This window comes from Rutilus rutilus, assembly GCF_951802725.1.
Source record: "Rutilus rutilus genome assembly, chromosome: 14".
Lineage (NCBI taxonomy): Eukaryota > Metazoa > Chordata > Actinopteri > Cypriniformes > Leuciscidae > Rutilus > Rutilus rutilus.
The window spans coordinates 23,828,312-23,849,677 of NC_140219.1; the positions used below are offsets into that span (position 1 = coordinate 23,828,312).

General features: G+C 41.4%; 1 protein-coding gene across 4 annotated transcripts in view; it reads left to right on the plus strand.

Annotated features, from left to right (window-relative positions):
• The window catches only part of fam13b (family with sequence similarity 13 member B), a 40,282-nt gene extending 19,529 nt beyond the window's left edge, over positions 1–20,753 (plus strand). The window contains exons 8-24 of one of the 4 annotated variants that reach the window (XM_084430922.1): positions 3,886–3,927; positions 5,134–5,253; positions 5,417–5,540; positions 7,228–7,331; positions 8,413–8,467; positions 8,558–8,660; positions 9,295–9,360; positions 10,765–10,975; positions 11,055–11,193; positions 11,403–11,484; positions 11,826–11,975; positions 12,466–12,686; positions 14,336–14,419; positions 14,510–14,605; positions 14,892–15,157; positions 15,766–15,867; positions 18,790–20,753. In XM_084430922.1, the coding sequence (XP_084287048.1) occupies positions 3,886–3,927; positions 5,134–5,253; positions 5,417–5,540; positions 7,228–7,331; positions 8,413–8,467; positions 8,558–8,660; positions 9,295–9,360; positions 10,765–10,975; positions 11,055–11,193; positions 11,403–11,484; positions 11,826–11,975; positions 12,466–12,686; positions 14,336–14,419; positions 14,510–14,605; positions 14,892–15,157; positions 15,766–15,867; positions 18,790–18,913 (2,089 nt within the window). In that variant the 3' untranslated portion in view covers positions 18,914–20,753. The remainder of the gene's footprint in view (positions 1–3,885; positions 3,928–5,133; positions 5,254–5,416; positions 5,541–7,227; positions 7,332–8,412; positions 8,468–8,557; positions 8,661–9,294; positions 9,361–10,764; positions 10,976–11,054; positions 11,194–11,402; positions 11,485–11,825; positions 11,976–12,465; positions 12,687–14,335; positions 14,420–14,509; positions 14,606–14,891; positions 15,158–15,765; positions 15,868–18,789) is intronic. The other 3 variants (XM_084430924.1, XM_084430923.1, XM_084430925.1) reach the window with 3 other exon arrangements.
• The last annotated feature ends 613 nt before the right edge of the window (positions 20,754–21,366 follow it).

Genomic DNA, 21,366 nt, shown 5'->3' on the forward strand with positions numbered 1-21,366 from the left:
AGGCATCCAGCTGCATTTATTGGGTTTCACCCTTCTTTTGACATCCTACCACCTGGGTATGTCAAGCAGCACCCATAACACGCTGGGACATTTGATACTCCCTGTGACCAATCTATTAAAGTACTTGCCATGAGGACGTCTGTATTACTCTGCCATTCTCTGTGTCTCTCGTGTTTAAAGGGATTTCTCATTCTCATCTCATCAAAATTACATTGAGTCAGTGCATTGGTTCTTGAAGTTGCTTCTTATTTTGTTTCCTGCTAATTGATACACTTGCTCATCCTTAAAACTCCAGGAAATGTGATATGTACTCCAACTGGCAGAGACCAGCCTCTGACCGGTCTGGGATTGGTAGTTAAAAGGATAGCTCACCCAAAAATTACAATTCTGTCATTCACTCCTTGGTGGTAGTGATGAGGATAAGTTGTACATAGGGACGTTTTTGTATCAACTTTTTATTGATATGATTAAGGCCACAGCCATAGATATGGTTACAGAGATCTGTCACACCACATTAAAGAATGTCAAAACATTTATTGTTTGAATTTTGTTATAAAATTGACAGAATTTGCTAACTTTATTCTCATATAAAAATAAACAAAGCTTATTGCGATTATTGAAGGCGTGCTACTAATAATGTTTAGTGAAGTTTTGTTCACGCATCAACTTAATACAGCGTAGACTAAAAGATCTCAGATAATCAAAATGAAGATCGACAGTTGACATGTTTACTTGTTGCAGCTTATCTATGTCGTGTGCTCAAAATAGATGGTGACCGCTAAAACGTGCCATCGGAGAACCGTTATGTCACCATTAAGGTAAATGATTATAGTTTCGACTAAAACTGAAAATTATTTTTCTGCCAAATATTTTCAGATGACGAAATTTCAGTGCATCATTATTCAGTGGGACACTGTTTCATGCTTTTCTCCATGCCATAACCAAAGATTTCAATTCCCAAAAGTATCATAAAAAGTGTTCTAAATTACTTTCATGCCATATGATGGTTTTGTGTGACAAACAGACTAAAACATAAGTTGATAGTGAACAGCACAGAAGAATCAATAGGTTTTGAATGACATGATGATAACAGAATACAATTTTTTGGCTGAACTATCTATTTAGGATGGCATCCATGTCTGTATTCATGTGTTTACGTGTATTTTTGTCCGACAATGAGTCCCCTTACTGTAAACGGCAGTGCAGTAAGGGTTGAAGACGGTCTGATGTTTGGACTGTGACAGGGTTATATAAAAGACTAACAGGTGTTTGAGTGTGCAGGCTTGACTTTGGGTTGGGGGGGGGAGGAGTGCTCTGTCTGTGTGTGTGTGTTTGTGTGTGTGTGTGTGTGTGTGTGTGTGTGTGTATGGAGAGGCGATTGGCTCAGAGCACTAGCGACAAGACTGCGTCAGACGGCCGTGTATTTAAGCGAGGGTCCAGCTCTTCCACTGCAGCACTTTTTTAACAGAGTGCCGAATCCTACACAGAGGCAGACAGCGCATACAGGACTCCGCAGAATGAGCTCCGGCAGCCTGTGTTTGCTCTTTGACCTGCTCATCCAGACTTTAGCACTACAAAGTGCCCAATCAGGATAACCATACGCCCAACGTTAACAACCAAAAACGGCTCATCAACGAGAACCAAACTGAAGAACATGGCTTGTCAAGTCCTTCTCCACAGGTAATGAATCTAGCGATTCAGTGGAAAAAGAGCTGTGAATGTGGTAGAAAAAGCTGTCATTCAGGGTGAAACTCTTGAAGTGGATTGATTTGTTCCCAATGGAGTGTTGTTTATTGGTTTTCGACCAAGGCTGCGTGTGACAGTCAGATAAGACTGCTCACTGCCTCTCAGATCGCATGATGGAAAGCACTAATAACTTGTGTAACACTGCTGATGAGTTCAAATGATTATATGGTGAAAACGAGAGATGTACTCGGGCAGAATTTTAACATGATGAATCACTGCATGATGCAGCATTTAATTCACACACAATTCCATTCAAGTGTGTGTGGGAGGGAAAGACTGCCGTGTGTGTGTGTGTGTGTGTGTGCTGGAGGGAAAGACTGCTGTGTGTGTGTGTGTGTGTTTGCCGCTGCTGATAAGATAAAGTGCCGAGTCAGAGGAAGCCGTCTGTATGTAATCCTCTTAAAGCCTCAGCTGATCTCATAGTGACACAGCATATTTGTTTAGCTCTGTCCACCATGCTTTATTGTTGGCTCTTTTATTATTCACACTTCAGCCCTGGTGAATTATTTTTATTTTTTATTTTTTTTAAGACAACATGAAATTTGTCGAGTTCCTTTTTGTGTGACTAAGTGCAATAGGATCTCTGTCCATTCACACTGGAAACCCATTGAAAAATCCAGATACTCTCCGGAAATGAAATGCATGTACAGTGCTATGCATAAGTTTAGACACCCATGCTAAAGTTGACTAAAAAGAGGAATAAAAAATCATCTTTTGGAAATTGAACTTAATGCCTTAATTAAAAAAATTAGGAAAAATCCAACCTTTAAGGACACCAATTTTCTTTGTGAATGAATAATGTATCGTAAATAAATAAATGTTCTTCCTTAAAATACAGACTCTCAGTATCAGCCAGACGGTCGACATCATCAATCTATAGTTTTGATTTGTTTCTCAGGCTAAATCATCGACATTAGGTTCAGGTGAGGTGTTGCAGCAGAGGAAATGAATGGAAAAATGTTACAGAAGGTTCTTTATTAGAGTGCTTCATGCTGAGTAATGTACAGTGTGGACGCATTACTGTAACTGATCTCATTTACTGCTTCTAGAGCTTTGTGTGGGCAAGATACCGAATCTCTCTTAAACAAGGCTCGTTTTGTTCTCCCTTGCAATATCGAGCAATGCACTTTTCAGTGCTGACTAAGAAAAAAAACAAGGACATTTGTCAAAAAGTGCTTCCTTTAGTCTAGTTGCCCCAGCAGCAGTTTCCTTCCTCTGTGACAATTCATCTTTCAGTGGCCATACTATTTTTAAATAGGCAAAGTCATTTTCATGTATCTAGATTAAGATATCTGAGATGAATTCTTTTAGCCTAATAGTTTTGTTGCTGTGTTGCCATATAATTTATTTATTTATTTATTTATTTATTTATTTTGTTGTTTCTGCTGTGGATATGTGGCCTTATACAGTTGTACAAAGACTCATAAAAGGTTAATTGAGCACCGATTTTTCAAACCAGTGGCCAGTTACATAAACTTAGCCATTATGTTAAGACTGTGAATGTGTTAAGACTGTATATATATATATATATATATATAATTTCTTGTGAGTGATCACTATTTAAACATGTTTGTCTAAACTTTTATTATGTTTTTGGAGGAAACATGGGTTACATAGACAGTAGTTTCTAGAAAAAGGTGCTTTTCCTTTTCCATGGGATGACTGGTTGAACACAAGCCTTCCTAGCAGCCTAAAGAGCTTAAGGGGTCAAGACATTGCACCATAGATCGCACAGCTGTCGCCAAATGACACGGAGGACTTCAAAAGCTGATCTTGAACTTCACGCTTGTCCTGTTTCTGTTTGTGTGCTGATGTGGCCTGGCCTGTGAGAACTTACGGCGGAGCACCTGTTGTATCCTTCAGAGCCCTATTTGTTCCTACCTCAGAACCAGACACGGGTGTTAACAAGCAGTGGTCAACTAGTGTTATGTAAGCAAGCGTTCCTAACATGTCTGAGTTTGTTTATGGGTCTGCAAGTCACCCTGCCCTCAATTTCTCTCAGATGCCTAAGTCTGTACGTGACTTAGGAAATGTATGCTAAATTATGCTTCTTTTCCCTGATGGCACACACAGGCTGAGTAGGTAAGATCATACAGTTAATATCCTCCTAATGTTTGCTTCCTTTTCTTCTCTTTCCAGTTCACACATCTCTTCCATCAGCATTCTTCCAGGATCTGCCGAGTAAGTGTCTACTACTTTTTTTAAGCATTCACCATGGCAACTATATATATATATATATAATTCTTATTATTATCTTGAATCAGATGATTTTCTTTGAGTCTTGTTGGTTTGCTATTATGAAACCTTGACATAAACAGCACACAAAGCCTTTCTTTGACCAATACGTCCATTTTCATTGTCTATTTGAAGTTAATTTAGCTGACATAAATTAGGTCTGTATGCAATTATCCTCTGGTCTAAATCAGATTTGTTCATTCAAAGGGCCACAGTATGCACTAAACAGACCTTTTAGATGGACAAAAGGCAAAATAAAGCTGAACGAATGTGATTATGTTCTTAAAAGCAGATAACTAAGGGATGCTGTCTTGCCAACAAAGAGACCGATTTGCTTTGCGACTTTGCAATTCAGAAAAATAGAATTGAAAGTAGAATTCTGCAATTATACTTCTCCAATTTGCTCTCCATTGCTGAGATTCCACTAATTGTATTCATAATGAAATGAAACCCACAATCACGTTAAGAACAATTAATAAATTGCATTCAATTGCTTCTAGTTTCCTACTGGTGAATGGCTTTTCAACTGAAGCCTTGACTACTAGCAGCAAATTGTGGCAACAGGAAGAATATTATCCCATTTCTAAATGCTCTCGGAGCAGAAAATGCATTAAAGTATCTATAACTGAACAGCTTCAGGCAAAGCTAGTGTATCTGGTCCTGAAATTCTGCAGCATTAGCTAAACAGAGACCTCCACATCACTTCAACAACACCATCTTCTAATGATTTGCTGTTGGAAACATGGAGCATGCAGAGGCGGCGTGACCCAACGTGCCTTTTGGCCCAGATGGGCTCGTGGAGGTTAGTTAGGAAGGCATGCTTGGGGGTCTATCGTTCCACACAAAACATGTGAATTCAACATAGCCAGTTTCCCAGTACAGGACACGGGAGCTGTGTCGACATTAGAGACTTGGCTGTTATAATACTGAAAGTCTTAGTAAGCTCAAAACATGTCTATTTTCAGACACAAGAATCTGTGGTGCTCAGGATAGAGGGCTATTTGTTAGAAAGATGAGCTTGCAGCGAAAACTTCTTGGATGACCTTCTATAATAGGTCAAACAATGATTAATAGGGGTACTGCGTGTTTCGGCCTTAATGGGAAGCCATTTTGAATATTTGTGTCAGACGCCTTGAATGTGTTTATTTGCAGTATAATCCAGAGGACCATCCGTGCTGCAGTGGAACAGCACTTGTTGGACCTACAGACTTCTATTGACAAGGAGCTCGGCAGCTATGAGAGTCAGGTGTTGGACTCCCAACCCATTCAAGGGTGAGTTTGACAATAAACGCAGTACATACGGACACTGACCCTGGCATTTATTTGTTTGTAGCTGAACTTAGCAGGTATTTGGAGAGAAGTTTGAATATGTTGGATGTTTGGTTTGAAAGTTTTTTTGATGTGTTGATGCGAAATGTATATTTTTCCTCCACAGAAACAGCCCTACTCAGAAGACACCAGGGCCTGAGAACCATGAAGATGTGCCATCTGAATCTGAGGCAGAGACTGAGACTCTCCCAGAGGTTACAGAGGAGAGCCTGCCATCAGAGAATAGTGAGGTAAGCAATTAGAGGGTTAAACTTTGATTTTTATTTGATTTTTATTTATTTTATACAACATAACTAAGAAAGCCAGAGAAACAACCAGGAGTTCTCAACCAGGGGGTCTTGGCAAACTTACAAAAGGGAGCTTTAGATGGCTTAAAATGTCTTAAAATAAGACAAAACAAGCATTGAAATAAGCTAAAACAACAGAAAATCAAAAAAAAAAAAAAAAAATTGTTTGTTTTGAAAAATCAGAATTCACACAGTTTTGGAAAACATGAATATATGAGATAGCCCTATTTTAGGTTAGGTAATAAAATCTTAATAAGCCATGGGCATTCTTATAACTAATAGACATTTTTTCAGTCATTTTTTTACACTGAAATATATTATTGGATAAAAATTGTTAGATTTTATTTTTTTTACCAATCATTATGCTTAGTCCTTGTCCTTATTATTAAATTACAAACGACTGGAGAAGTCATGCAAATTCAATAAATAATGAAAACAAACAGGATGCGCTTTCTGCAGTGTCGATCTCCGTGAACGTCTTTCTGGAGCATGTGATAAAATTGAAATCCATTATATAAGTCACTTTGGAATATAAGTCACAGCACGTTTTAGATTATAAAACAATGTGATTTATAGTCCGGAAAACACGGTAGCCTATGGCAGATTATTTCACGGACCCCCTGGCAATTGTACACGAACCCCACTTTGAGAACCGCTGCCCTACAGAACATGCAGCTCTAAAACCCTTCTGTGATTAATTATTTAAATTGTATTTTAATTTTATATATATTTCACTTATTTTTTTAATGTACAGAAGCTAAGCTCGTAGATTAAAATTGGTTTTCAAAACAAAACTGGGGTTTGGGGGTCTTTGAATATTGTTGTTGTTAATGGGGTCCTTGGATTTAAAAAGGTTGAGAACCACTGTCTTAGACCATTTCTTTAGTCTACATCTGGCCTTGAATATGATTAGTCTTTCTGCTATCAGCAAGGTTCGTAATACACGGCAGAGCTGCTTCTATTTAGGAGAGTGAGAAACAAGGGCCTTCCTGTCAGATAAGCAGACCATCAACTGTTCTCAGCAGGCACAAGCAATCTTCCCCCATTTAATACTTTGCCAGAGCGAATGAAACATTTCAGATAAAGCCCTTTCCTCAAGTAGGTAATTGAGTAACAAGATGAGGATGGTTCAGAAGACGCATCACCATAGCTGACGCTAAAGGTTTGTGTCCTCTTGACACTCTTTAGCTGCTCAACCAAGAGGTGTAATAAAATGACGAATGTGTCTGGGATCCTGGCTCACTGACGACTCTGATTAACAGTCTCTTGGGGAGGCTTCTCTTCCCTCCACTCGTGCCTAAAGTTCTTGTGGCCTGGCCACAGGTTAGGAACATATGAACTGGGTTACCTTCTTTTAATAGCCAACCCTGAGGAATGACAGCGCCACCTGGTCAACCCAAACACACCCTCCCACAGAGAGCCACATCATTCCTCAGTCTTATCAGCTGCCAACCTTGAGATGCAATCATCAGTAAACACGCACAAGGCCTAGATATAATTGAGAGTTCAGATGGCTTCGAGAACATTTGGCATTGTGTGATATCTCCAGCATAATGCCAAGACATATTATCTTTTTCACTTCTAAACTTGTTGGTACAGTCAGTGGTAATTACCCTCCTTTTCCCCGCAGGAATCTCAAGGTTCTCAGCTCAGCAGCCCTGTCACGGAAGAAAGTTCTGGGATGGACCTTGACACAGAGACTCTCATAGATGCCGAGAATCTTACCATAGAAAGGTTAGATTGGAGGTGCTAAGTTGCGGTTACAATTACTGTTGTTCAGCAAATTTTTAAGGGCAAAATCCAGTCGTTTGAATAGGAATTCACGCAAATTCAGGAGTTTTGCGTGAGGGCAAAAGATTTCCCCATGTGCATTTTGCTGCAATTTTACTAATGTTGCCACACCTTGAGACCTAAAGCATACTTTACAAGTAGGCTACATGAACGCAAATGCTCTAGCTATGTTCAATATCGCATTGTTGCCTTCAAAAATGTGCCAAAAAGAATACATTGTAGGGCTGTTATAGCAAGCATTACCATGAACTCATCTTTTGTAGTCAGTTTTCTCTTTCACGTTATTTGCTGTCATGGTGAAATAACAGTTTAATAGCACACATTACTCAATCTGACATGTTTAAAGCTAGCTGCCTGAATAATATTTTTAGTGGCATGGGCATTTGAATGGCACAGACGTTTTGCCTCCTTGAACTCAGGCACGCAAGAATGTACATTGAGTACGAACAATGAGACCGCACATGTGAAAGCGCTGGCCAGGCATTGCATTTGTGTACTCACGTGGAGTGTATTTCTGGACTTTAGCTGCCATGCAGAAAAAAAAAAAAAAAAGTTTCTGCAAGCTAAAATGTTTTTATTAGAGCAAGCTTCCAAGAATAACGTTTTACAAGAAAACATTCAAAATTGTTCTGTTCTTTTAATGGAAAATAATAATAGAAATGTCTAGCTATAAATAGCTTGTAAATTTCTAATTGTGTTCTTGTAAAACTTTTGTAAGCCTGTTACATCTTACATCTGATAAGCTAGTGTCCTAGGTTCCTTAGTCTGCATAATTAGCCTGTATAATATGTGAGGGTGTGACTAGTAAAGTTTGGATACACTTTAAGCTAGCACAGTTTGCTTGTTTTACGCCCTTATTAATACGACTAAATATGACTTCTTCTTTTTTTTTCCTAGCAAGACATTTTAAGACCTTGCAATGCATAGTATAGCTCTATAAATGACATGCATGAAGGGAAAAGATCACACAGTGGTCATCACCTCTCTCAGGAGTTCATAGTCATTTGTTTCCATCTTCACACAGACTGGAGAACTACCCGGACTACGAGCAGATGGACCAGGCTGATGTTATCACCTGTGTGAGTATATTTGGATACCATTAGGCTTCTGTCTGTTTTTATACGCTGCGAGACTGAAGCATCTAACTAAACCTATCCAATGACACACAGGAGCCTGGCGACTGTGACCTGAATGCTAATACTGAATCCACAGAGCCAGTCAGCGGCCCTCAGTCTTTGACCAGAAGCGTTTTCTCAGACAGCGAACAAGAAGGTAACTTTCTATTATGTCTCTATAAAAGATTACAAGTCACACTGTATATTAACTGCTAATGTTTCCTGTGGGAACAAATGCTGCAAAAACGTCCTTATTTAAATTTAATTAATTAATAAACAGGACACATCCTGAAAATGGTGTGCTTGTATGCATCCGTTTATCCGACCAGTGGAAAATGGGGAGGGTTTAGGAAACCTGTTTGAAATCAGTCATTATTTTGACATTTTTACAAATTGTGGCGTACAAACTTCATATTTAAGCTCATACAAGACTGATAAGATGTGCTAGTGAATGTATGCTGTGGCTGAATGTTGACAGTGCTCTTGACTCTGAAAGTTTAGAGAATTTAATAGATCACAGAGCTATATATAGGGAATGTAAACCATTATTATTCATAAATCACCAACATGCACTGTTCTGTTTTCTCATGTATGTGTAGATGTACGTGAGTCATAAATATGGCTTATGTGGAGTGAATGAATGCTAGTTATGACTCATTTGTATTTCAGCCATAGATTCACAGCATTACGTGTGAGTGTGTGTGTGTGTGTGTGTATGTATGTCTCTGTGTGTGAGGCTCATAGCTCACCGCACTCTTCTGTGCTATCTCTTTCCGCCCATGCCTGGTCAGCATCATGCCCCATCAATTTCCCACCCATTGACTTCACATGTATGCACCTGCAGAGAGAAGGGAGCGGTAAGTAGCATCTCCACTGCTCGTCCATCGCCCGCTGCTGCTCTCAGTCACACTCCTTTCACACTTGTTTCGAACCAGAGTTTGACTCCACCCCTTCCCCTTTACCCCACAGCTCTCTTCTCACACTGCATTATTTTGACCTCAAACCACAGTACACTTTCAACATCATTCACCGAGTTTCCACTGTTAATACCTATCAGGCGCTAAAATGAAAGTTTTTGGCTTCCCAATTTAACTACCAAAACGTGTGCACCCAGAACACTTGTGGATGCAGTTGTTGCTCTCCAAAAGCGATTTCTTTCAAGACAAGTAGCATTTAGCAGGCCCCCGATTGTATATGTTGACCTTTTATTGTATTATTGTACAAAAGTAATTTACTTCAGAAAAACTAGGCCGTATTGACTAGACCCTTTCACACCAAGGATGATAACTATAGAGTTTTAATAATTGTTCTAATTCTGAGAATAGGGAAGTCCACACTACAACCATTTTTTCCCCCCTGCTGATGAACGATAAGAACATTGACAGCCAATCAGAATCTATCCTACTTTAAAGAGCTTGAGCATTCAAATCAGCTGATGACATAACTCTTGTAATAAACAGAACATTGTCATTCGTTGGTTTGGATGTTATCATTATCTTTATAGGTATCGTTCTTGGTGTGAACAGGCCTCAACTGTCCAATAACTTCAATTCATTGTACCCCAGATCCTTATTTTCTAACAGACTCTAGCTTTCACACCTACCAAGTTCACAAAGACCAAGACTCTGGTCTGCGCTAAAAGTTCAGTGGTGTGAAAACGCCTTCAGTTTGAGTTTGACCCCCCCTCCCCTCCCCTCCCCTCACACACACTCACCCCCGCTGACTCTGACTAACCATTCGGCTCACCACAGACACCCAGTTGGACCTGCTGACTCCCACTATTTACCATCTGCCATCAGCAAATGCATCGTCTTTCTCCTAATCAACCACCATGTCAGACATCTATGCAGTGTAAATTTGATCAGCCCAGGTCGAGTACATTCAATGTGGGCAATGTGACTTCTGCTCTGAGCATGTTTCCTTGCATTAAGCACGATAAACAATGACGGCTGTCATTGCTGATGTCGCCGCAATTAAGCTCTTTAAATATTTTGGCTCCAAAGTGTGTGTGTGTGTGTGTGTGAATGTTTGCCAGAGTGGATGACATTAAACTGTGCACTATTACCCAGAAGTGTCACCTGCCAAATAACACAGTGTTGTCCTGCTCGCTCACTATGTATCAGAGCAGCTCACCCATTTAGACCTCAGGTTAGGGCTGTTTGTGAACTTCTAAGTCTGTTTTGAAATGTATTTAATGGAAAAAACAAACATTGTGATGATGTTGGTTGCATGACAGCGTATGTGTCTTATGTCTTTGGCAGACCCTGTGCCAGTGTTCATGCCATGGCAAGAGGAGGCAGAGTCAGGGGAGGCCCAACTGTCCCCGCTGGCGGGTCGCATGATGCCCCTGCCTCTAGAAGAGGATGCTCAGCCACTACTGGCCCGGCGGTTCCTGGACTTTGGCCACAGTCAGCGGTTCTTGCAGCAGGACCACGATGCCGCCTCCTCCACCAAAACTCTGTCCTGTGGGAGGTGAGCAGAGTAACCACAATCACTTATGAATATTCAGATACACTGACAATCAAACTCATGCTTATGTCATGTCTCACAGGCCTCGCCGTGCCTCCCTCTCTTCCAAAGACAGTCTGAAGGGAGACACTGTCTCCCATCAGCTCACCAAGAAACTCCAGAACCTCAAGAAGAAAATTAAGCACTTTGAGGAACAGTTCGAAAAAGAGAGAAACTACAAGGTTAGAAAGACCTAGTCATACACAAGCAACACCCTAAATAACCTCCCAGAACGCCCTAGCAACCATATAGCAACAATTGTTTATAACACCTTAGCGACCATATAGCAAAGCCCTTAACTTGCTCCCACAATGCTTGCTCTGACAAGTACCACACAAATGGCAAAAGAACGATTATCGATTAAATTGATAATGCTGTTTGTCATTTGCAGCCCTCTCACGCTGATAAGGCAGCTGATCCAAAGGTGCTGAAGTGGATGACTGATCTTACCAAAATCCGCAAGCAGCTCAAAGGTAAGAGTGTGGCTGTGTGAGCAGGGGAGCGATTTGGCTGTGGAGTGTGTGATTGTCAGTGTCATACCGTTATTGGGCAGTCTTGGTCCGGGCCTGCTCCCCTGTCCCCTGTAGGGCAGAGTGGAGAAGTGTGGAGTTGCACTGCATGTCTGTAGAGGCTCTGGGGCTCTCTCTCATGGGACCACCCTCATACTCTACCAGAGACCCCTCCGCTCACTGTGTTTGGCCCCCCACACTTCCCATCATCCATTTCCATTTGATGCCCCCCATCAGAGGTGCACTGTCGTATAAAGTCTCTCTTTCTCTTTAACTAAATCAACTCGGATGGCCCGCATCGGCAGGACGACAGCACCTCTTCCCAAAAGGTTCCCTGAGGCACCAGGCCGTGCTTCAGTCATACAGATGCCACTCGTCCTCTTCCTCCGTCCCGAACACACCCCATTTTACACTGTCACGCCCCCTCAATGCCTCTAGACAGGCGCCCCACTTCTGTAAGTACATATAAGCAGCAGTAAGTAGACTTCAACACTTGAGTTTGACACTCTCTGCTCTCCTCTCTCTCTGACTGTCTCTCTGACCGCGGTCTCGCAGATGCATTCCCCGTACGGGACGCTCTCAGCCACGTGTCTCAGCTTCTTTAATCATCTAAAGTGTATGTTTATGAAGGGTTATCATTTGATAGGTGCTGAAGTTCAAGGGCTCACAGGATGTTCTCAGTCACCGAGCTCCGTGTGCTTCCTCTGCTCCTTTTGAGTACACTGAAAATGAAAAATGGCCGTCTGATATTGTACTTGGTGAGGTCGTCAGTGCACTACTAGTGGACCTTTTCTCAGATCTTGGTGATGCTGAGTAGGGTTGATCAATGACCTTGTTTTTCTTTCAGTTAGGGTGGCCAACTCCACCCTAAATGTCCGCAGCGACCAGCAAACCTTCTGGTCTCCTAAAGCTGTCTTTCTCTCTGTGTCTCCTTCTGTGACCCAGATGCCAAACACAAGGCTGAGAGTGAGCTGACTCCACAGACACGTCCACGCAGTAACACTCTGCCCAAGAGCTTTGGATCCACACTGGATCAGTCGGCTCACGAGGGCCCTGTGGAGAGCGAGGCACGGGAACACCGGCCCACCCGAGAAGAGACGCTGGAGCTCATTCAGCGCTGCATCCAAACCAAAAGAGACGAGGACGGCTGGCCGGAGGATGTCAGAGTGAGTTCCAGCTTCTTCAACTTTAATTAGCAGCTTTGATTTATTTACAACTCGTCAAATCAAAGGTTCTCAAGAAGGTATAATTGTAACATTTAATGGCTGGAATACGCTACATGACTTTTGCACAAAATATTACCACTTATTTAAGGCCCTTTCACACTGAGCGTGACGTGGTTGATTGCCTTCAGCTAATTCACACCTGCACGATTGGTGGCGCTGACCGAGAATGCGACCGAATTCCTCATGTATGCATCTTGTAGGTATTCCCATTTGGCTTTAACCTCATCCGCTGCACAACATACAACAGTAAATGAAAGATAAACGTTGGTACTACACTACACTTTACATGATCTAAAGTGGATTTTGATTAAATAATGGGCAGATGTGCATTTTTTGCAGTGTTTTATAATAAAGTGAATTAAGCATTTCTCATGTAAGCATTTCTTATTCTTTATTGTTATAAAAATAAACAGAGCCGCATGAAAAACACAAACATAACATATTTGTTTGGCTTTATTTTTCATCTGTAGAAACGTTTCTCTCAGTTTTTTATGTGTGGGAACCTATGCAGAACTCAGAACGAGGAAATCAACAGCTTCGTCATTCGGAAGGGCTGGAGTTATGATCACTTAATATGATTGACAGCTCTAGAGCGAATGAGCTCTTTGACTCATAACAGACATGCACGGAAGAAAACACGCTGTTTCAAGCTCTTCAGATCGCATAATTCAGTGGAAAAATAATAGAAATAATAAACTGTATAAAGAACATATGAATAAAACTGTTCTCAGACACCACTGATAACAAGAACTCAACATTCTCTAGATTCTTCAGAATACTTGTCTTCTGTGTTTACCCAGGTTATCAACTTTTGATCGCGCCTGGTGTGAACAGCTTCATAGGGATCTATTGCTTCTATTCAAGAGCGTCGTCGCATCGTATATTTGCGCCGTTTAATCGCACTCAGTGTGAAAGGGTCTTTACAGTTGATGCTAGTTGCAGAGAGTCAGAGCTAGTCTACAGATTTTGGGCAGCTGAAGTTGACAGATTTCACAGAAAATTTCATAGTGTATGATAGGCACAGATATTTTTTAACTTAAGACCAGGGTCAGAAATTAATTATAAATTTAAGAAAAAAACAGATGTGCATGCACTCAACAGATGTCTGTGATTGTTTTTAATGCTCAACACTGTAAAAATGAAGCGTAAAAAGACATTTTTAGTGCAACGTGGGCAGATCTAATGCAATGCCGCAATAAACACTTTTTATTCATTTTCAGATGTCACTTTAACCGCCGTCGTAATCAATTTTGTTTCATTGTGAGGGGGAATTTTTTGCCTGCATATTTTGAATTTTGGGGCATTATTTACCCCAAGCCCCCATTCATTTCCTATCCTGCTTCAACTATGATTCCATCCAGTTGGAGAAAATCAAACATGTTTGATATTTTCTGTAGATTTTAGAACACATTGTTTGGAGGAGTCTGGTAGTGTGCCAATCGTTTAGTGTATTGATACCCAGTTTTTCTTTAACCATTTACAAAGTGTATGATGCCTAGCATTTTAAAATCTGTTCAGATATTAAAAGTTGTGTAGTTTATCCAGCCTTAATGTCTAATTTGAGAATTCTGCTTTAATTCTGCTCACAGAAAATGACCAAGGAGCAGCTTGCTAGTGAGAAAACTGTACTGCAGAAGAACCTTTTGTACTGTGAGGGACTTCATGGGCGCCCAGTAGGTGTCTCACACACACACACACACACGCTCGTGTGCAGAAAAATTGTCCTCATGTACACAATGTTCTGACAAAAGTCTTCCCTGCAGGTGACCCGAGAAGAGCGCTTGATTGTAAAGCCCTTGTATGACAGATATCGTCTGGTCAAGCAGATGCTCACCCGTGTCAGCATCACCCCCATCATAGTAAGTTCCTCTTTCTCACCACACCCACATTAACCTTTTGGGAGTTTATATATAAATAATATATAATTAGTGTTTGCAATCTGAAACCAAGTCTGGAGTTTCTATATATTTTGTATATTCTATGAATTATACTGAAAGTGGCTGAAATCTGAAAGGATAGTGAAATTAAAGCTGATACTCCTTTGTTGTGCTGAAACAGGAACTAGTGTTGTTTTCGGATTGTATGACATCCATGCGTGTTTGACACAGAGATATCAGAATAACCAGGTTCTTCTCTCTCACACAGGCTTCTCCTTCCAGCAAACGCCGAAATCAAATGTTACAGCCCATTATTGAGGGCGAAACTGCTCACTTCTGTGGTGAGATCGAAGAAGAAGAGGAGGAGGAGGGCAGGGGCCAGCAGGAAAATGTAGAGATGCAGAGCGAGAGCTCGGAAATCATCATGGACCCAGTAGCCCAGCCCAGCTCTCAGCAGCCCACTCAGGAGAACGTCCTCAACTCTGGGAAGCTCAATCTCGATCTGCGTCTGTCCAGTTCCAACGCCTCCTCAATGTGAGTGTTGACCAGAAAATCATAATTGATTTTTACTTCCTCACTAAACGCTCCTTGAACATTATAGAGGTCAAAAGGAAATGCTGTTTCATCTGAATTGTCCTCAGTCTGGAATTTCCCAGCAAGACTCGGGTTTAAAGTCCACATTGGCAGAGTTAATGAGAACTTTATTTCTACACCTTGTTTATGTGCATGCGCATGTACACACACTGTCCCCCAGTTAATCAGGTAGTGGCAGCAATCGGCTCATGCTCTCGTCATATGAGGTCTATTAAAAGAGCTTGGCAGGTGCCTGGAAATCTGCAGGAGTCAGTGGCCTGAAAGCCTTGAGCTGGATCATGCTGTAATCTGGTATGAAGTAAAACAACTGCTCAGGCAGCCAGATCTAAGTCTAGCATACTGTATTTGGTGCCGCTGAGATCCATGTCACCTTGTTACTAACTTTTACCAACCTGAGTTGACCTCAGCTGTGCACTTGTCATGCTGTTCAAAGGTTGTTTCCTGCTCAGGAGTGTTTTGAGTACACCGTTTCCTGTTTCTGTAGAATCAAGAGAGTTATAGGTCCATATATAGAAATCCAGCAACTTAACACCACTTGTATCCCACAGGCCTGAGCTCCTGGAACAGCTATGGAAGGCCAGAGCAGAGAAGAAGAAACTGAGGAGGACCATCAGAGAGTTTGAAGATGAATTCTACCAACAGAATGGCAGGTAGGCCTCGTCGTTCATTTCATCTGAATGTTCATTTCATGTTTCCAAGACTCACCTAGACGGGTGTGATATACTGACTGAATTGGTAAACCAGTAGAAATGTGCAATGTTTTCAAGCAGGGAACATGAAGTACTTGTCCTAAGGCACATTATTTTCCAGCCTGCAGAGCATCAGCCTCTTATTGTTCACTCTGTTGTACTCTCCTAGTAGCACCTGTTAAATATCTTTTAAGATGTGGTCAAATTGAGTGAATTACTATAGAAATGATGCCCAAAGATGAACAGTTTTTAGATGTTGGAATCCTGGACTTTATTTTTTATATATATACCCTAACCCTATAAATAAATATATATATATATATATATATATATATATATATATATTAGGGCTGTCAGCATTAAAGCGTTAACGCATGCGAGTAATTCAAAATCCTAACACATTAAAATAATTGAACGCAAATAACGCAGGCTTATTACATCAGAGATGGCAGAAATAATAGCTTGCGTTGCGTTGAAATACAGACTGAACAGAATGTCAAATCCCACCGCCATATGGCCAGATGATACGCAAACTGTCTGTCACGTGTAGTAATACACGCAGTCTTTATAAAAAAGGAAAGCACGTAGGAGAAATAGTCAAAACTACGCATCAACACAAAGAATACCAGACAGGGAAACACTCAAACTGAGGGCTTAAATACACAGAGCAAACTAAGGAGCTAACAAGATCATTGAGAACACAGGTGAATGGAATGATTATGCAAACAAACTGAGAAATGGGTCAGATGACAGGCACAGGGAAAACAGAACCAAAACACATACATGTAACAGTCTGCCCCATCCTGAAAAGGCACGTCCTCATGCCGTTAATAGTCCAACTGAGGAGGGAGGTCGAGGAGAGGGGCGGGGCGGGACAAAACCAAGTCCTACGAGCCAGGACGAAGCTCTAGGGCGAAGTCGAGGGAGGGAGGAGCCAAGTTGGAAACTGGGCAGACAACACCCTGGGGACGACTGATGGAGAAGGAGCTGTTAGAGATGGAGACCCGAGTGGAGCTGATGAGGCAAAGAGCCCTCGTGACACTGCTGGCACTCGAGACAAAGGTGGAGCTGCAGCGACAGGCATCCGAGGTGGAACCAGGAAACCTGAAGACTGATGCCGAGCTGGTGGGTCTGAGGACGAAGGCAAAGACGGAGGCGAAGGTGCAGGCAGGACGATGTCTGACCAAGGCGGAGCCGGTGGGACGAGGGATGATGGTTTCTGGTGGAGCCGAGGGAGGGAGGAGCCGATGGGTCAACAGGCCGCGCTAGAGCGATGGGTTCCGAGGCGTGAGGCAGAGCCAGGGAATCCCTTCCACTGGCCGGTGCTGGTGTGGTCCTCAGCCAGGCCGATGGTAAATGGAGAATCATTGTTCATCAGCACCCACTCAACGAATGCGGCGAAGTCTTCCTTAAGACCGTCCACTGGAATGTGTGCCTTAGGGGGAAGTGCGTTTGGCACACTAGATGTAGAAAGTCCCATGTGTTCCAGCGGACAGTCTCCCTGCTCTAGGCAGAGCAGCTGAACAGCTGGCAGGTCCATGCGATGTTTGGTGTTTTTAGCCCCCAACGGCGCCTTCCAGGCAGCGAGGGGATGGGTAGGTTTAAGGTTGAGGTTAGGGTTAGCTGCCTGGAAGGAGCCATTGGGGTCTAAGAACACCATCGAGCGGTCCATACAAGGGGTAAAAACAAAGAAAAAAAGGGAAGAAAAATGGTGATATAATAAACCGTTTAGGTTCGGTATTCGGTCACGTGTAGTAATACACGCATGAGTCGGAGAAATAACAGGGTTTTTTTTTAATAACAGGAGAAATAGTCAAAACTACATATTAACAAACAATACCGGACAGGGAAACTAACTCAAACTGAGGGCTTAAATACACAGAGCAAACTAAAGAGCTAACAAGATAATTATTGAGAACACGGGTGAACGAGAAGATTAATCAAACAAACCGAGAAACTGGCAGGCACAAGCAAACCAGAACCAAAACACACGCATGTAACAATTGCGGTGGCGTACAGGAGTTGTACAGTAATCATGCGCGAGTCTGTTATATTGATGCGTAAACAATCCGTGCATGTGCACTTTCTTGACGTTGTATATAATATATCCACAGATACATTTCAATACATTCACATTGTGGCAGTTGTTTTAGTTTTTTTGGCATCTCCATGTGGTTTGGTATCAACTTGACTTGTCCAAAACTGTAAACGAGCTCTTTGCTGTTGCACTGGATATATGATGAATTGTATGGACTCCTTATATCATTTGGTTATTTGTTGTCCTTTTGGATTCTCCAAGTGTCCTTTTTTGGAAATACACCTAAATTTACCTTGAATGAAAGCTTTCTGAAAATATGTTTTTGTGAGAATCACTCTTCAATCTGATGGTTTATTTTGCTGAATATAGCAAATGATGACAAAATGAACATGTTAAACAAGATAAATGGCGTATGCTTATTTTCACTTGATTATGTGATTAATCAAGATTTAAAAAAAACACTTTCAACCAAGATTTTGAAGACACTGATTAAACACAATTTTGCTGATATTGTTTGCCCTGAAACTAAATCAGTGGCATTGGAAAACAGAAAGGAATTTAAAATGTTTAAGTGTTTTTGTTTCGTTTAACTTTGGTTGTTGTAGGTTTCTTCTTCCACAAGTAATCAGAAACTGCCATGATAGTTTCAGTCTCCTCTGACATTGTTTGCAGTAACAACTGTAACATTTGTCTCGTACACTGCATGTAACATATGTAAACATGACACCGTAAAATAGTGTTACCAAATTAAAGACTTCTCATTACACACACAAAAAGGTTTATGTTGGACGAAAGCATCATGTCAGCTTTGCTCTCAACCAAAATGTTGTTTTTTTTCCCCACAGGAATGTTCAGAAGGAAGATCGCATGCCTATGATGGACGAATACAAGGAGTACAAGCGCATTAAAGCCAAACTGCGGCTTCTGGAGGTCCTCATCAGTAAGCAGGATTCATCCAAGTCCATCTAAAGCGCCCAGTTCCAGGAGCCAATCAGATCAGGCCGGGCCAACCAACGGCCCAACCATCTTGACTGTAGTCCATCAACTTCCACTGTCGTTCCTCCTCACTCAGCCGCTGAAGAAGATGAAACCCTTGTACTTGTCATCTAAAAAAAGTAACATACTGGAAGAATGAGATTATTTCCCTCCCCTGAGTTTGATATTCAGACTTTTGTTTTTCTTTTACATTGACTGAGCTTTCTCATACTGAGAATCCACAAAGGACTGAGTGATGGCCATCAGTATGTGTATGTGGACATCAAGCACTGAACTCTTCCTCAGACCACAGAGATGGTCATCATATTTCAAACACCCACATCATACTCCTCCTCTCCCTAATTCATGGGGGTCTTTATGCTATTTGAGGGTTTGATTTGGGTTCTGTGTATGTATACTTGTACATATCTATATAATATTGTATGTAGGCATAAATATTTCAGTGTTTTTCTTGATTTAAGACTTGTCGGCACAGTGAATTATCAAATAAGGTTGTTCGCCCCCCTCGCCTTTTGGTTACAAATCAGAGGACTCCTGTATCAAGCTGGTGCTCTTGTTTTTTTGTGTTTTTTTTTCCGTAATGACGGATCACTTGATCAGACTGACAAAAGCAACTCCAGCTGAACTGTCACACTCTTCCTGATTCACATGTAAATGACACATCTGTATGTCTGCTCTATTAGTATGTTCACACCTGTAATATACATTTGACTAAAGGCTGCTGCGATGAAAGCGAATATATGCCAAACGGACAAACGGTTTTTCAATATTAGATCACAGTGGTACATGGTAGATCATTTCTGACACTATAGATAGTATGAATAGATGGAGTTTGTTTTTTTATATATGTTAATGTGTCCTTATCAGTTTTTCTCACCTCCTAGACTCATGGTTTGCCAGTGTGTACACATTCAACTAAGCATCTTGTCATGACCAGTAATGCTGCAAGTTAGAAGAACCTCTTCAACTACATAACTACAGACTCTATACTGGACTTTTTAGGAAGTTGCAGTGTCACCGTGACTCCAGATGTTGCGTATATGCTGTCATAATCATGTGTGCGTACACATTGGATGGCTTTCTTCCACATGTTGGGAGTCTTCAGCATATCATCTGATCTGTCATGGTCACTTTACAGCTGCCAGCTTAAATCCTGCAGGCATTGAGCTGAACTGATAGGGAAGTGCACAACAACTGAGTACTAAAGTCTTATCTGAGAGATAAGGAAGGTGCGGGATTTACATGGGGTCTCTGGGATGAACCGTGTTGCATGGTTTGAGGGGGTCTCGTGGTTTGTCGTCGAGGTGAAATATTTATCAAGTGTATGATAGTTATGAATGTCAGCTTTCAAAGAGAAGATGTGATCGTGACAGAAGGAGGTGATGGAGATTATTTGCACAGCATTCTGGGAATGCAGAGTTTTGTTTTTGGTTTCCTAGCGTTTCTCGATTTTTCAAACACTACTTGCGCGGGAAGACTGGGAGTGCAGGTTCTTATTTGACGCGTTCTGGCTCATCTTTCACTCACTGTGTGGTGGTGTCCTTTTTTATGACCATTATTTTGTACTCTCGTTTTTTATCGTCTCGCTTCCTGCAGTTCATCTAAACAGTGTGGTTCCTCTCTGTATTAGTGAAGCACCTACTTTGTCCTGTTTTGTAAAAGCTTGTCAGTAGTAGGTTTGCATGGCAAAAATTTGTATTTCTATTTTTGTGCCATGAAAATTAAGCAATAAATTAGCATTGAGGCCTGTATCAGTGGAATGAGAGGCCTCTTGTATACAGTAGGTGCATTTTCAATAAACAGCTTGTGAGTATTATTGCCTGCTTGTGTTGATGCCTGTTTTTGTGCCTGTAGGGGTTACAGATATTAGACAAATGCTGCAAAAACCTCACTAATGACACCACAGAAGAAGGTACACTCACATTTGCCATTACGGTGAAATCCAGTCATAGTTTGCGCAAGATGTCACACCCTTACAAGGACACCCACCTGGAGGGCAAAACAAGGCTTCCCTTCATTGCTTGCCAGTCATTTTGTACTAAGCACTTTTAAAGGGGTCACGAATTAAGAAATACATTTTTTCTTGATCTTTTGACTTGAGGACATTGTACTATAAAACTATACTGCAAGTTTTGGAACTCAAAACTTCCTCGCTTTAATTGAAACCAAGTTCAGAAAATGATTAGTCTGGATTTTGTCACATTGTTATGTCACGGTGCGATGAAAGACCGCCTCCTCAGAAGAAAATCAACGCCTACTTCTGCGTCATTGCCTCTTTAGCCCCGCCCACCGATATCACGTGGGAACACAGGATCAGAACGACAGAGTTGCCTCTGAGGATTTCAAAATCAAGATGTTTTAAAGTGGCAAGTTGTGGAAAAACTGTCTTTGCATTGCCATCATTGTGATCCTAACATTAAAAAAGC